The 12,587-nt window shown below is 37.8% G+C and overlaps 1 protein-coding gene across 5 annotated transcripts in view; it reads left to right on the forward strand.

Moving 5' to 3' along the window:
* The window catches only part of LOC136866905 (gastrula zinc finger protein XlCGF46.1), a 108,698-nt gene that overhangs the window by 11,541 nt on the left and 84,570 nt on the right, over window positions 1-12,587 (forward strand). For 4 of the 5 annotated variants that reach the window (XR_011017951.1, XM_068226894.1, XM_067143999.2 and 1 more), the window contains exon 2: window positions 8,327-8,444. The exons of the other annotated variant lie outside the window; for it this stretch is intronic. Coding sequence is in view for 3 of the 4 variants with exons in the window: in XM_068226894.1 (XP_068082995.1) it covers window positions 8,367-8,444 (78 nt within the window). In the remaining variant the exon portion in view is untranslated. The remainder of the gene's footprint in view (window positions 1-8,326; window positions 8,445-12,587) is intronic. 5 annotated transcript variants of the gene reach the window in all.

Here is a 12,587-nt window from a genome sequence, read left to right on the forward strand (position 1 = left end):
AAAAATCTTGGTAATGGTAATGTATAGTTAAATTGGATTGGTCAGAATACATTAGAATGTAGTACCAATGTGTAAGTCTCTTATCAATGAATTCTATTATTATTGGAGTGCTGGAAAATATTTATTTTGATGAAGACCTGGACCTGCCCATCTTATTGAAAGTAGTCAATCATCAATATGGACCAATAAAATGAAATTCATTTTACATAAGACAGAAATTCTTGAGTTATGTGTGCATGGCATTGTATGGAGGTGAAACATGGGGAATAGAATAGAATAGAACCCGTCTAAAGATTATGAATGTGAGATGCATATGCCAGGTCACAAACAAAGTGCTAATGTGAGGAGAATGAATTGGGGAAGTTTCACCCCCAGTATGGGTTTGGCTGATATTGAAATAAAGTGCAGGGGATAAGAACGGCTGGGGTATACTGTAGAGGACAGTGTACAGTGGTGCAGGATAGGGTTGTATGGAGAGCTATATGAAACTAGTGTAGTCGCTGACTTTTTACCCCATGGAATGTGGGATGTAACTCCCTGAGGTTCAGTTGGAGGTCGAGTGGCTGTGAGCACAATGTCAAATGTCGTCTCAGATTGCAAGCTTGACTCAGGTAACAATAAGATGGACAAGATGGCAGCCGGTAGCAAGCAGTCACACACTTATTCTGCTCTGTTACTTTTTTTTGTCTCTTCTGGGCATTAGTGTTGTTTGCAGTGACCTCTTTGGTTCGCACATTTTCTGTCAATGTGAGGTAGTGTTGCTTTGCAAAATGTGAATTAGTGTTTCCTGTGCTTGAAGCTTGTGCTCGACAAACTTGCCCCTACTGCAGCCCAGCTGCCAAGCAAGATAATTCCTACCATGTCTTCATCACTTCTCTTATTGGCTGGAATCAGTACCAGTATCTACAAAAATTCAGAAATAAGATATCTAACATTCACACGCCTGCCCCTGAGCTGAATTATATTGATTTCTTGATATTCACTGAATCATGGCTGAACAACAGTGTTGAGCCCAAAAATATGTTTCGGTGAGACTTTCAAATATTTTATGGGCATAGATCAAAACATGGCAGACCAAAACATGGGAGTCTTACATTAATCATTGCTAAGAACAGATCTTGAAACTGACCACAAGGTCATATCGATAGAAGTAGCTGTTATCCCTAAAAATATACTTCTCAGCTGTTTTTAGAAACACCCTTCCAGGAATCTCAATATGGTAGAAGAATGCTTCTGCTCCACTATATTAGCCCTTAACAACCACAATGAAATAATTCTTATTGGTGATTTCAACACCTCAATCAATTAGACATCAAACACCATGGGTACTACAAATTCTCCTCTGGACACTTATATTTTATCATCATCATCTTCATCATCTGCAGTTTCCAGCTTTTGGCCAGGAGTACTTATTTATATTTTCTCAAACTTTGTAAATGGTCTTCATCTCCATACGCATAACATGAAACCCACCAGGAAGAATCCTACCTTGGACCTGTTTTTCTGGAGCCCCAATGACATCAGCGTAATCTTCGGCCATAATTAATTTTCACCTGATCATGGCACACTGGACGCGCCCACCTCCACTATCAATCAATCAATCACTACTAATCTGCATTTAGGGGAGTCGCCCAGGTGCAGATTACCTACATGTTATTTTCCTAGCCATTTCATAATTGAGTGCAAAGGAATTGGAAATTTATTGAACATTTCCCTTGATAAGTTATCCCAATCCCTAACTCCCTTTCCTACAAATAAATATTTGCCCCAATTTGTCTGCTCGAAGTCAAACTTTATCATCATATTGTGTTCTTTCCTACTTTTAAAAACACCACTCAAACTTATTCGTCTACTAATGTCATTCCACGCCCTCTCTATTGACAGCTTGGAACATACCACTTAGTGGAGCAGCTTGTCTCCTTTCTCCCAAGTCCTCCCAGCCCAAACTTTGCAGCATTTTTGTAATGCTACTCTTTTGTTGGATATATGATTAATAGCTGGCAGTTCATATATTGTAGCTGGTGGAAAATCACAATTCAATGCAGTGTCCATGAATTTAACCTAAATACATGATTGTCAAAATGAATGAACTAAAAGGAGAGAGAGTGCTTATCAAATGGCATAAGTTGTATGGGACTTGCCTTTCATTGTGGCATGCGGTGCATGGCTTATTGTGTGCCCCACTAATGGGGAGGAGTTGAGATTGAAATGTCTGGCATTTTTCAAGATATTTTAACAGGAAGCACTGATGAAACATTTTAACATGATGCAGTGCAAGGATTTTAGAGTCTTATTTTAATTTCATCATATTTTACGTGTTGTGCACATAGTTCATCCCAGATCCTGTTAGTTCACCTTTGTTTGTACATTTGTTTCTGTCATTAGATGTGTTCGTACAGTTTTGTATTATGGCTGATGGTGGCCGAAACTAGTTCCTAGATTAAAAATGTGATGTAATCATTTGCACAATATAGTATTGGAAAGTTTAATTATTATTATGTTTACAATTCAATATGGATCAAGACCATGACGTTTATATCCTATGAGTAACTAGAAGAAAGCTGAAAATTCATGCTAAAATATGCTAAAATGTCAGTACGCCTAAATGAACATGAGTTTATCCACAGGAATGAAATATGCGGCACTCCACTGGTTGTTACTCAGGTCAAAGATCTTGGAATAGTTCATGATAGCAAACCAAATTTCTCTTTTCGTATAAACAATTTAAATCCCATGCCATGAGGTCTCTTAGACTTTAGTTCAGATTTACTGAAATTTGTTAAATGCTCTTTATACTTCGTATCATTGATTTCTGTTCCCCTATCTGGTCTTCTCCTGCCCCCATAAATGTCAATAAAATTAACTGCATATTCTCATTCTTTGCATAGAACTCATAAGTCCTTCCTGAGACAGTATAGCACCAAGCAAATTCTGTCATGTACCAATATCTTGGACCCCAGGAATTGTCTACAGTACACAAATCTCTGCTTTCTCCACAGAATTGTTCATGTTACTCTTCAATACAGATCTTTCTTACCTCATTTGCCGTTATATGTTCATCCATGTAGAATCCAAAATAGACCACCTTCCCATAAGAGCAAATGTCCTGCATGAAATTCACATCTTCATTCCCTACCACCTCTTCAAAATCAAAGTGAAATGTATACTGATAGACTAAGCTCTTGAATCTCTGTTCACAACATTTGCAAATATTGATACTACCAATACTTGAGTATTGTAAGATTGTCCCAGTGTGCCAAACCCCCCGGCCCTCATAACTATCCCCAGAATAAATCAGTGATTCATACATCATCGACGTTAACACATTCATAGGGAATAATTCGAGGCGTGGATTTTCGATTAGGAAAGGTGCAAACACGGCCTTGAGCTGGAAAAGACCCTCGTAGTTGGTGAACAAGGGATAAGACTATAACTACTTGCAATAAAAGAAAAAAATTACTTAAAACTAGGGTTTATTAGTAAAATTCAGAAAAAAACATTAAGACAAGGAACCCGTAAGTGAAATCAATTGGGCAAAAATAATGGTAATAAATATGGACGTACCTTGCATAAATAGACATCTCTGTGTCGTGGCGTGAGCTCAAGAATAACACTCATATGTATACATTACCATTCATTATAAAATGCTCAGCGCCTCTCAATTTCTTTTTTCATTATATCATTGCAGTGTAATGACTGTATTCACATCACAATCAGGTCGCTCGTTTTGCGATAAACCCATTCATTCACGACACGGCTTTTCATACACCATTATGTAATCAACAGTGTGAACAGCTCTCTCAACAATCCGCTCATCGCGGAGAACAAAGCAGATAAGAACGCAGATATCGGCATAAGGCTCCATGGACCAAAAACAAAGAATGATAGAGCAAAGAATACTACAGGTACGCCCAACGAGCTAGAATAACATAGAGAGGCGGAAGCGCTGCCTGGGTGAAACTAATAGAACGAAAGTCCGCCATGTTTCCTGTGGTCACACAAGCAAGGGGGCATGGCCTTTAAATGACGAAAAGTCTAGAAAATACGCATTTTAGAATCGCTGGTGGAGAATTAAAGACCGTTGCCGATAGCATGAAGCATTAAAGCGAATACCGCCACTTCATCATATTGCGGCACGAGGCCAACATCACGATCAGTTGATTGTAGGGTAGTTCGAAATCATCGCACAGTGACATACGAATAGGCCTCGAAATCGGAACAAGAGCGTTACCCTGCTTGGCTGTTGTGGTTAAGCGTAAATTAGAATAAAAACGGTGGACATAAATATTTATGACAGGAAGCCTTAAAATCATAGGGACCTACAATAGGTTACAACCTTATTCTGTTCATATTTTAAAAATTATTGCATCCTCATGAGTACTGTGTTCCTTTATTAATCTGTTTACCCTCCCGGGTTGGTTTTTCCCACGGACTCAGCGACGGATCCCACCTCTACCACCTCATTGGGTCGGGGGATACAAATGTGAGGGAGGGCTGCACCTGCTATGCTGAACAGTGGCCTTGTGGGGGGGGAGAAGGAAGCAGCCGTGGCCTTAAGTTAGGTACCATCCCGGCATTTGCCTGGATGAGAAGTGGGAAACCACGAAAAATCACTTCGAGGATGGCTGAGGTGGGAGTCGAACCCACTTCTACTCAGTTGACTTCCCCAGGCTGATAGAATCCCGTTCCAGCCCTCGTGCCCCTTTTCAAATTTCGTGGCGGAGCCGGGAATCGAATCCGGGCTTCCAGGGGTGGCAGCTGATCACGCTAACCAGTATACCACAGAAGCAGCCCATGAATACTTTACCACAATAATTGTTCAGTCTAATTATTTATTATAATATAGGGGGGGATATCATGTTTCTCCCATTACCATATCATACTGGGATTACTAGCTGAAAGGTAAGCTTGAAAGTTGTCCATTATGAAGTGTGGCATAGTTTTAAAAACCAAGGCAACAGACATCTACAATAAAGGCTGTATACATTTCAAAAATAGCAGTAAAATACTGTATTTACCATACTTAGTGTACGTTTGAATGAAATAAGTGGTTTTTTGTGGTTACGTTTTTTTGGTTGTGGGCGCTCCATTTCCTTTATTTGTAAATGTGAATGAAAATTAAATAGGGCTGGAAATGTACAGAGCATAAGCAACTGAATTGAGTGGGATACCATTTATCTCTTTTCGCCCTCACAACGCATTGTTCCGTTAATTCCTTGTTCTTTAAACGAAATCTGGAACAAAATTCGACAAATAATAACCGTGGCTATCCGTACTTTTGCTAAGTAAACAATAAAATGGATTTAATTACAAACAGAAATTACAAAAAGGAATCTCGGCTATAATTCAGTAATACTTACTTAGAGTACGATATATCCTTGATTTTATTACTCCGATTAAAGCAACCATACGCTGAGCTTATGGCTGGCATTCTTGGAAGCGAGAATCTATGTTTTCACTTCTTAAAACTTAGGGAATTAAATTGGCATGCACGATCTCTCTGTCACCTCAACATATGCTCTCGCGCCAATTCGCTTTGATTTGACAACCGTTAACATGGCTGCCCCTTACCAACTTACTTCAAGCAGGGAGCGCTGATGACAGGCTTACAGCCCCTCTATGTAATTCTAGCTCGTTGGGTACGCCCCATGCATAAATACACAGCCAACATGGCGGCTACCGGACCGAGCGTCAGCCACGAATTAAATAAATATACAGATCTGTACCGAGGACAAAATAAGGTCCAGATGCAAACAGGACAATAAAACAGGTCGACCGACATACCTCCTTTTCTCTCCCTCACACATTAACACATACATCCAGCATTCACACATACACATGAGGGTATTGGGAAATAAAAATGCGAACGGCTGCTCGGACAACATAGTCAAATACAAACCATAAATTATGACCCCACGGTCATCATCGACAGGTCTCACATATTTAAAACATTGCGTGCATCGTGCAATTATATTTTACGGCCAGGATGAACCATCACTTTATTCAAATCTATGAACATGACGCGCCTCGTGCGACCTAAATGTAGCTCCTTGGTCGAGAAGAGGCATATTATAAGGGTTACGAAGTATGAAAGCCACACAGAGACCCTTTTTACCATCATCTCAAAATCACAGTCACACCCTCACGAAACATATATAACGGAGCGAAAAAGGTGCATGTCAATCAACCGTGACAGTTGGAAATGAATCATCACAAAAACAAATATTGGAAAAAGTACCAACATACCTGCAGTTATCAATAGTTAAAATAAGAAAAGATAAGCGTAAGTAATCCAATCTTGAAGACGTTAAATGAATATTTATGACACAAAAACGCTATTTCAAACATCGTGGCTTCCATTGTTGTTATCTGCCACGTAACATAGAAGATAAGCTCCAAAGAGAAAAAATCGCCGCCCTCGCAAAACGAACAACCTCTCAGTTTAAACACAGTAGGTGCTGCGCTCTACTGTACAATACTTAACATACGTAAGTAAATATGGGAAAATTAGGCTGATAGTAGCCATTTGCATTAAGAAGTGCCAAACAAATGAACATGCAACAAGCATGGTTCAGTTGATAGGACACACGTGAACAAACTGTGAATCTTCGACGAGCATTGAACTCTGGTCTTCGATTTGCTTTCTAACTTGAGTTATGTTGCTCGTGTAACCCCTAGCTGTACAGCTTTTTCCTGGCTGAAACCCGAAAGGTGACGGAAGTTTCACATACTTACGTTGATTTATCAAACTCTGAAGGAAAATCTACCCAAATACATTTCTTCAAAATTCCATTTATTATCCTTATTCCATAATTGTAACACTAGATCTGACATTTTCCTTACTATTCTCATCAACCACTCTTCAATGTATAATAATAATAATAATATATAACAGATCCTTCGTTGTGGCTGGGTCACGGCTTTGGAATTCACTTCCAGCTGCTCGTCAGGAACTCTAACTCAGTAACAAAATTTAAAACTGCATGCAGAGATTACCTGTTGAATACCCCTGATTGTTTCTTGTGATTAATGTTGTCTGATAGGTTGTGCGATTGTGGTACGTAGACTAGTAACATTGGCATTTAGTTGTACAGCTGAAGAACACTGTTGTTCTTATTTATTATTATTATTATTATTATTATTATTATTATTATTATTATTATTATTATTATCAAATTGTTATTATATTCTTATACTTATAGAGTAAATGTCCACAACATTTAGCTTTTAACTCATGTACTCAAATCACAGCTTATTGTCACACTTGTAATTCTGTTACTTTATTATGTTTGATTCTGTTTATGCACTGCTTATGGTTTTCAGTTTTTATGGACATTTTTCATTATGACTTTTTCTCATTCTTTTTGTACTTTTATGCTCCTGATTTCTTGTTATCTTGTTTTGTTTGTTGAGCTTTGTTTTCATTTTTTTTTTGTATGTTCTCCATATATGTTACTTAGGTTAGTTATCTTTGATTTTATAGTAGAGTAGTAAATCTCTTTTATATATGTCTTAAATTGTAATTTATTTGGTTAAGTGTAAGAGAGAGCCACGAGCCCTAACATCGCCACTGCTTAGGTCAAATAAATAAATGAAAATCCCAGACAGAACATAACTAGTGATAAAGGCATTAATGTTTTTCTCTTGTTATTTATATTTGTTATTTAATTTATAACGAATATGTTAATATACAAGTCCCACTGAATGGCCACATTGTTGACTGCGGAATCAGATTTAATTTACCTGCCCGTAGTCTGAGTGTACCTGTCACACAAAAAAATGCATAAAAAAGGAACTAATGCAGATGATTCACTCAAATTTCGCATTTGTATGATTGAAGGTTATGACTTACCTCTTCTTCATTCCTCGCCATCTTAAGCTGTGTCTACAAGCACTTTTAATCTCTCGTCGACATTACCGTGAAACCGCTTCTACTTCATAATGAATACCGATGAAAATAAACTTATTCAACAATTCCATTGTCACACAGAAGTACAGACTGCATTGTTTATCAACAGTACATGCCTCTAGTTCCCTACTCTGGGTATTGTTAGAAATTATAGTGCAAAGGGAATATAATGTATGAATATAAGCAAGGCACTGAGCTCATCATTTGATGTGGCAAAGCACTGCCTGCAATCACTGCTCGTTATATGACAAAAGGGTTAAGTCCCTTCTTTCTTAAATTTTAAGGTTTTTCTTACTGTTAATATTTTATATTTTTATACTGGCTTCATAAAATGGAGTACAACATACTGTTATCTGACTTCTTCTAAATAAAAATATTAATACTTAATTAAAATAATGTTCATGGCTCTTGTTTCAGTTCAAATAATTTATGTCCACTGCACTGTTTAAATCTTCATATGCTTTGTGAAATGGACATGGCAGTAGAAATAAAAGAGGAACCTGTCTATCTTGAGGAAATAGGAAACACTTCACTTGTAAGTATCATTCCAGATACCTTTATTCTGGTTAGAACTTAACGCTTACTAATCAACTGAGTTTGACTCGTTACATAACTCTACTTGTATCTGTTATTCAGAAAATATATGAATATATTGTTATCTGTAACGAGCCTCTGTGGTTCAGGCGGCAGCATGCCAGTCTCTCACTGCTGGGTTCTGTGATTTAAATCGCGGTCATCCCACGTGAGATTTGTGCTGGACAAAGTGGAGGCAGGACAGGTTTTTCTCCAGATACTCTGGTTTTCCCTGTCATCTTTCATTTTAGTAACAATCTCCTATATCATTTCATTTCATCATTCAGTCATCAATCATTGACCCAGAGCAGTGGAAGAGGCTTTGGCAGTCGGCGCAATTCCCATCCTCGCCACCAGGTGGAAACTTCATTCATTCTAACCTGGTCGAACGACTCAAAACAGGTTATGGGTTTTCATATTGCTATCTGTTCTTAAGAGCTATTCACATCTATTTTTGTACTTATTTCAAACTGACATCAAACTATATAGTCACATGAATAGTAGAAATGCAGAATTTGTAAGTATACATCTGTTATTCTGCATCACACAGCTGAAAGCTGAATTTACTCTTAGGGTTTTGAAGAAGGAGTGGATTTCTCTTCATTTTTCTTGCATGCAGTGCAGTCTCTTTAAATCTAAGTGTGCAGGTTTAATTCTATAGCTCCTCTGCCATTCCTATAGCCAGCTTCAAACACACCAGCCTCACATTTACTGTCAGGTAATAGAGGAAGGAATGTCAATGGTTTCATAAGCCCATTAATTAATAGCAATTTGAAAAATCTACTCTGAAGAGTAATTAGTTTTGATTTCTGTGGATAGTCACAGAGTGGTGAAAAAATTGAGGACTGCTCGAAGAAGGGCCTTTAGATCTGTGGGCCCCTTTTAAAAAAAATCATTTTATTTGAACTGCCCTGTTGTATAGAATATACTGTCCAATTTTTGCTTCTCAGTTTCACCACTTCAGCTCGTGTAAGCACTGTTTTGACTCTTATGAAAATGTCTGTGAGTTTTGTTAGTTTGTGAAAGTATATTTTTACATAAATACATTTAAAAAGGAAGAGGATAGCAAGAAAATGAAAAAGAATGTTAGCAGTGAAAATTACTCATCTATTTCCAACTTGTGGACATTCTTTCAGTCAATGTGACAGGAACTTCGAGAGAGGTAGTACAGTCTCAATGGTATTTCTTGTATTATTGGTCTTGTGTCTTGCATGTGTTTTGTGCTGCCTTCTGTTGAGCCTGAAGGCAGTGCCATTCTCTCCCATTGTTCTTTTCATTCCACTGCCCAAAACACAAAGGATACGTAACCTTATTTTTCCTGACCTACAGTACTGAATTTTAGGCATTTCCATGTGAGACTAATTCTATATTTCAGATACTTCGAGCCTGTCATTTAATCTAATGCTTCTTTGTACACCACATTCCTCCTTCTGTTAATGTGAGCACAAACGTGATGTACTGCTACTAACACGGGAGCACATGACGTACAAGTGGCCATGTGAGAAGCAACTCGACCTGAGGTCAACCCCTGTGAATTTCAGAGTCTGACCCTGTGACTTGCTGATAATCATCGTGAAGCACGGACTGATGGGGAACTGGAAATGCTTGAACTGGAATGGGTAGTTCGTAGGAATTAGTGAAATTCTTGGTACAAACACGGGTTCTCTTTTGCCACAGACATTGAGTATAACTGCCTCCATCACATGTCTGTGCCACGCCATTACTTGCAGCCTGGTGCCATTTTAGATTTTTGAAGAGGGCAGGTTCCTGAAAAGCATCATGTCTGCTCCTATTTTCAGAGTATTAGTATGTGTCAGTAGTTCAGGGTCTGTGACCACGTCATCCTGATTGATGGCTCTGGCTTCATGGTTGTTTGCAGTTTGTATTGTTCCCTCACAGAGCCAACTAGCAGATTTCAGGTTTATTTCTTGACTACTGGGCTATATTTTGTTGATGACATCATCAATACTCAGAAGTGATGTACAAATTTTAACTATACATACATGTTCCTTATAGACCATTATGCCTTTCAGTATCCAGTCTGCAAGCCTCTGTGAATTTCATAATGCTGTTACAATCCTCTATTTGTAGCTAGTTCCTAGGGATTGTTTAGTTCTATACCTCTTATTTTTAGATTGTTAGAAACTGAGTCTTACATCATCATTTTCCTCTACTTCTCTTACCCTCCGTAGCAGAGTTCATTATTATCCTAGGCAACCTGTCCTCCTCCATTCACCTCACATGACCCCACCACCAAATCCATTTTATGCATACAGCTTCATCCGTTGAATTAATTCCTAACTTATCCTTTATATTCTCATGCTAAGTAACCTTCTGCCATTGTTTCCACCTGTTTGTACCAGTAATCATTCTCACTACCTCCATGTCTGTTACTTCTACCTTATGAATAAAATATCCTCAGTCTGGCCAGCTTTCACTGCCATAAAGCAAGTTGGTCTGAAAACAGACCGATGTAAAGATAGTTTTGTTCAGGAGTCGAGTTCCTTCTTACAAAATGTTGTTGATTGCAATGTGAGATCACTGCATTATCTTTGCTGCACCTTGATTCAAACTCACTTACTATAATACCATCCTGGAAGAGCATACATCTTAAATACTTGAAATGTCTACCTGTTCTGGCTCTGACGTTCAGTTCTCTTGGATTTCTTACCTGCTGACTGCAATTTAGTTTTGGAAAGGCTAATTTTCACACCATACTCATTTTACCTATTTTCAAGTTTCAAGATATTACACTGCAGGCTTTCAGTAGAATGTGCCATTAAGACCAAGTTGTCAGCATAGGCCAGACTGCTTACTATGTTTTCATCTAACTGAATTCCTCACTGCCACTTAATATCTTATTGCTCAGAAGGAATTTAATTTGATAGAATAATTATTCCACTACTTTTCCCTGTTATTCCATTGGCGATCTCAGAAAATCATGTGTTGTCACAATCGCCTCCTAGATGAACTCTCATATTTCAAGTGAGAGCGCAAATATGAATGAATGACCATAACGCTCATCTTTTCGGAGAGGCATTAACTTCATCTCCTCTTGTTTCATTGGCAACAAAAGGGTAAATCTATCAGAAATCATCAGAGAAGATGACTCTTACTCCACCAAAAAAAAAAAAAATGTTGCAGTTGTGAATATCTCCGAACATCTTCTCAGCTGCCTCTATCTGTTGTTCTTGATGAAATTCTAAAATAATTCAGTTATATTAGGTCCACCTATTCAATACACTTCTGCCATTTATTAAATGGTCTATATGAAAGTTACATAGTTGCTTAAAATACCTTGGACACGTTTTGACTTAGCTTAGAGGTCATCATCAGGAAAATAACAAAGAAGAAAACATAAAACAAAGCAGTGATACATAAAAAATCTGAGATAGCATATAGTCAACAAGTGCAATGGGTGTTTATGTCAAAATGTACATAGCTTCAATATTAAAAATATATATCCTCTGTTTGTAGCTAGTTCTCGGGTCTTGTTTAGTTGTATACCTCTTATCTTAAAATTGTTAGAAACTGAGCCTTACCATCATCTTCCTCTACTTCCCTTACCCTCCATAACAGAGTCCATTATTCTCCTAGGTAGCCTGTCCTCGTCCATTTGCCTCACATGACCCGACCACCAAAACCAGTTTATGCGTACATCTTCATCCATTGAGTTTCCTAACTTATCCTTTCTATCCTCATTCCAAGTAGCCTCCTGTCATTGTCACCCACCTGTTTGTACCAGCAATCATTCTCGCCACTTTCATGTCTGTTACTTCTGTTTTTAATATTTTTAGTATTGAAACTATGTACATTTTAACATAGACTTCCATTGCATTTGTTGACTATATGTTATCTTGGATTTTTTATGTATCACTGTTTTTGTTGTGTCTTTCGTCTTTGTTATTTTGCTCTAAGCCAGGTCGAAATGTGTCCAAGGTATTTTAAACAACTATGGAACTTTTAAACAGACCATTTAATAAATGGCAGAAGTGTATTGAATAGGTTGACCTAATATAATTTAATTCTTTTAGAATTTCATCATAGATATTTGAAGTGAATACAGAACCGGAATGAAGTTTATTACTTGTAATAACTCATTCCA

Source organism: Anabrus simplex, chromosome 3 (assembly GCF_040414725.1).
Source record: "Anabrus simplex isolate iqAnaSimp1 chromosome 3, ASM4041472v1, whole genome shotgun sequence".
NCBI classification, from domain to species: Eukaryota; Metazoa; Arthropoda; class Insecta; order Orthoptera; family Tettigoniidae; genus Anabrus; species Anabrus simplex.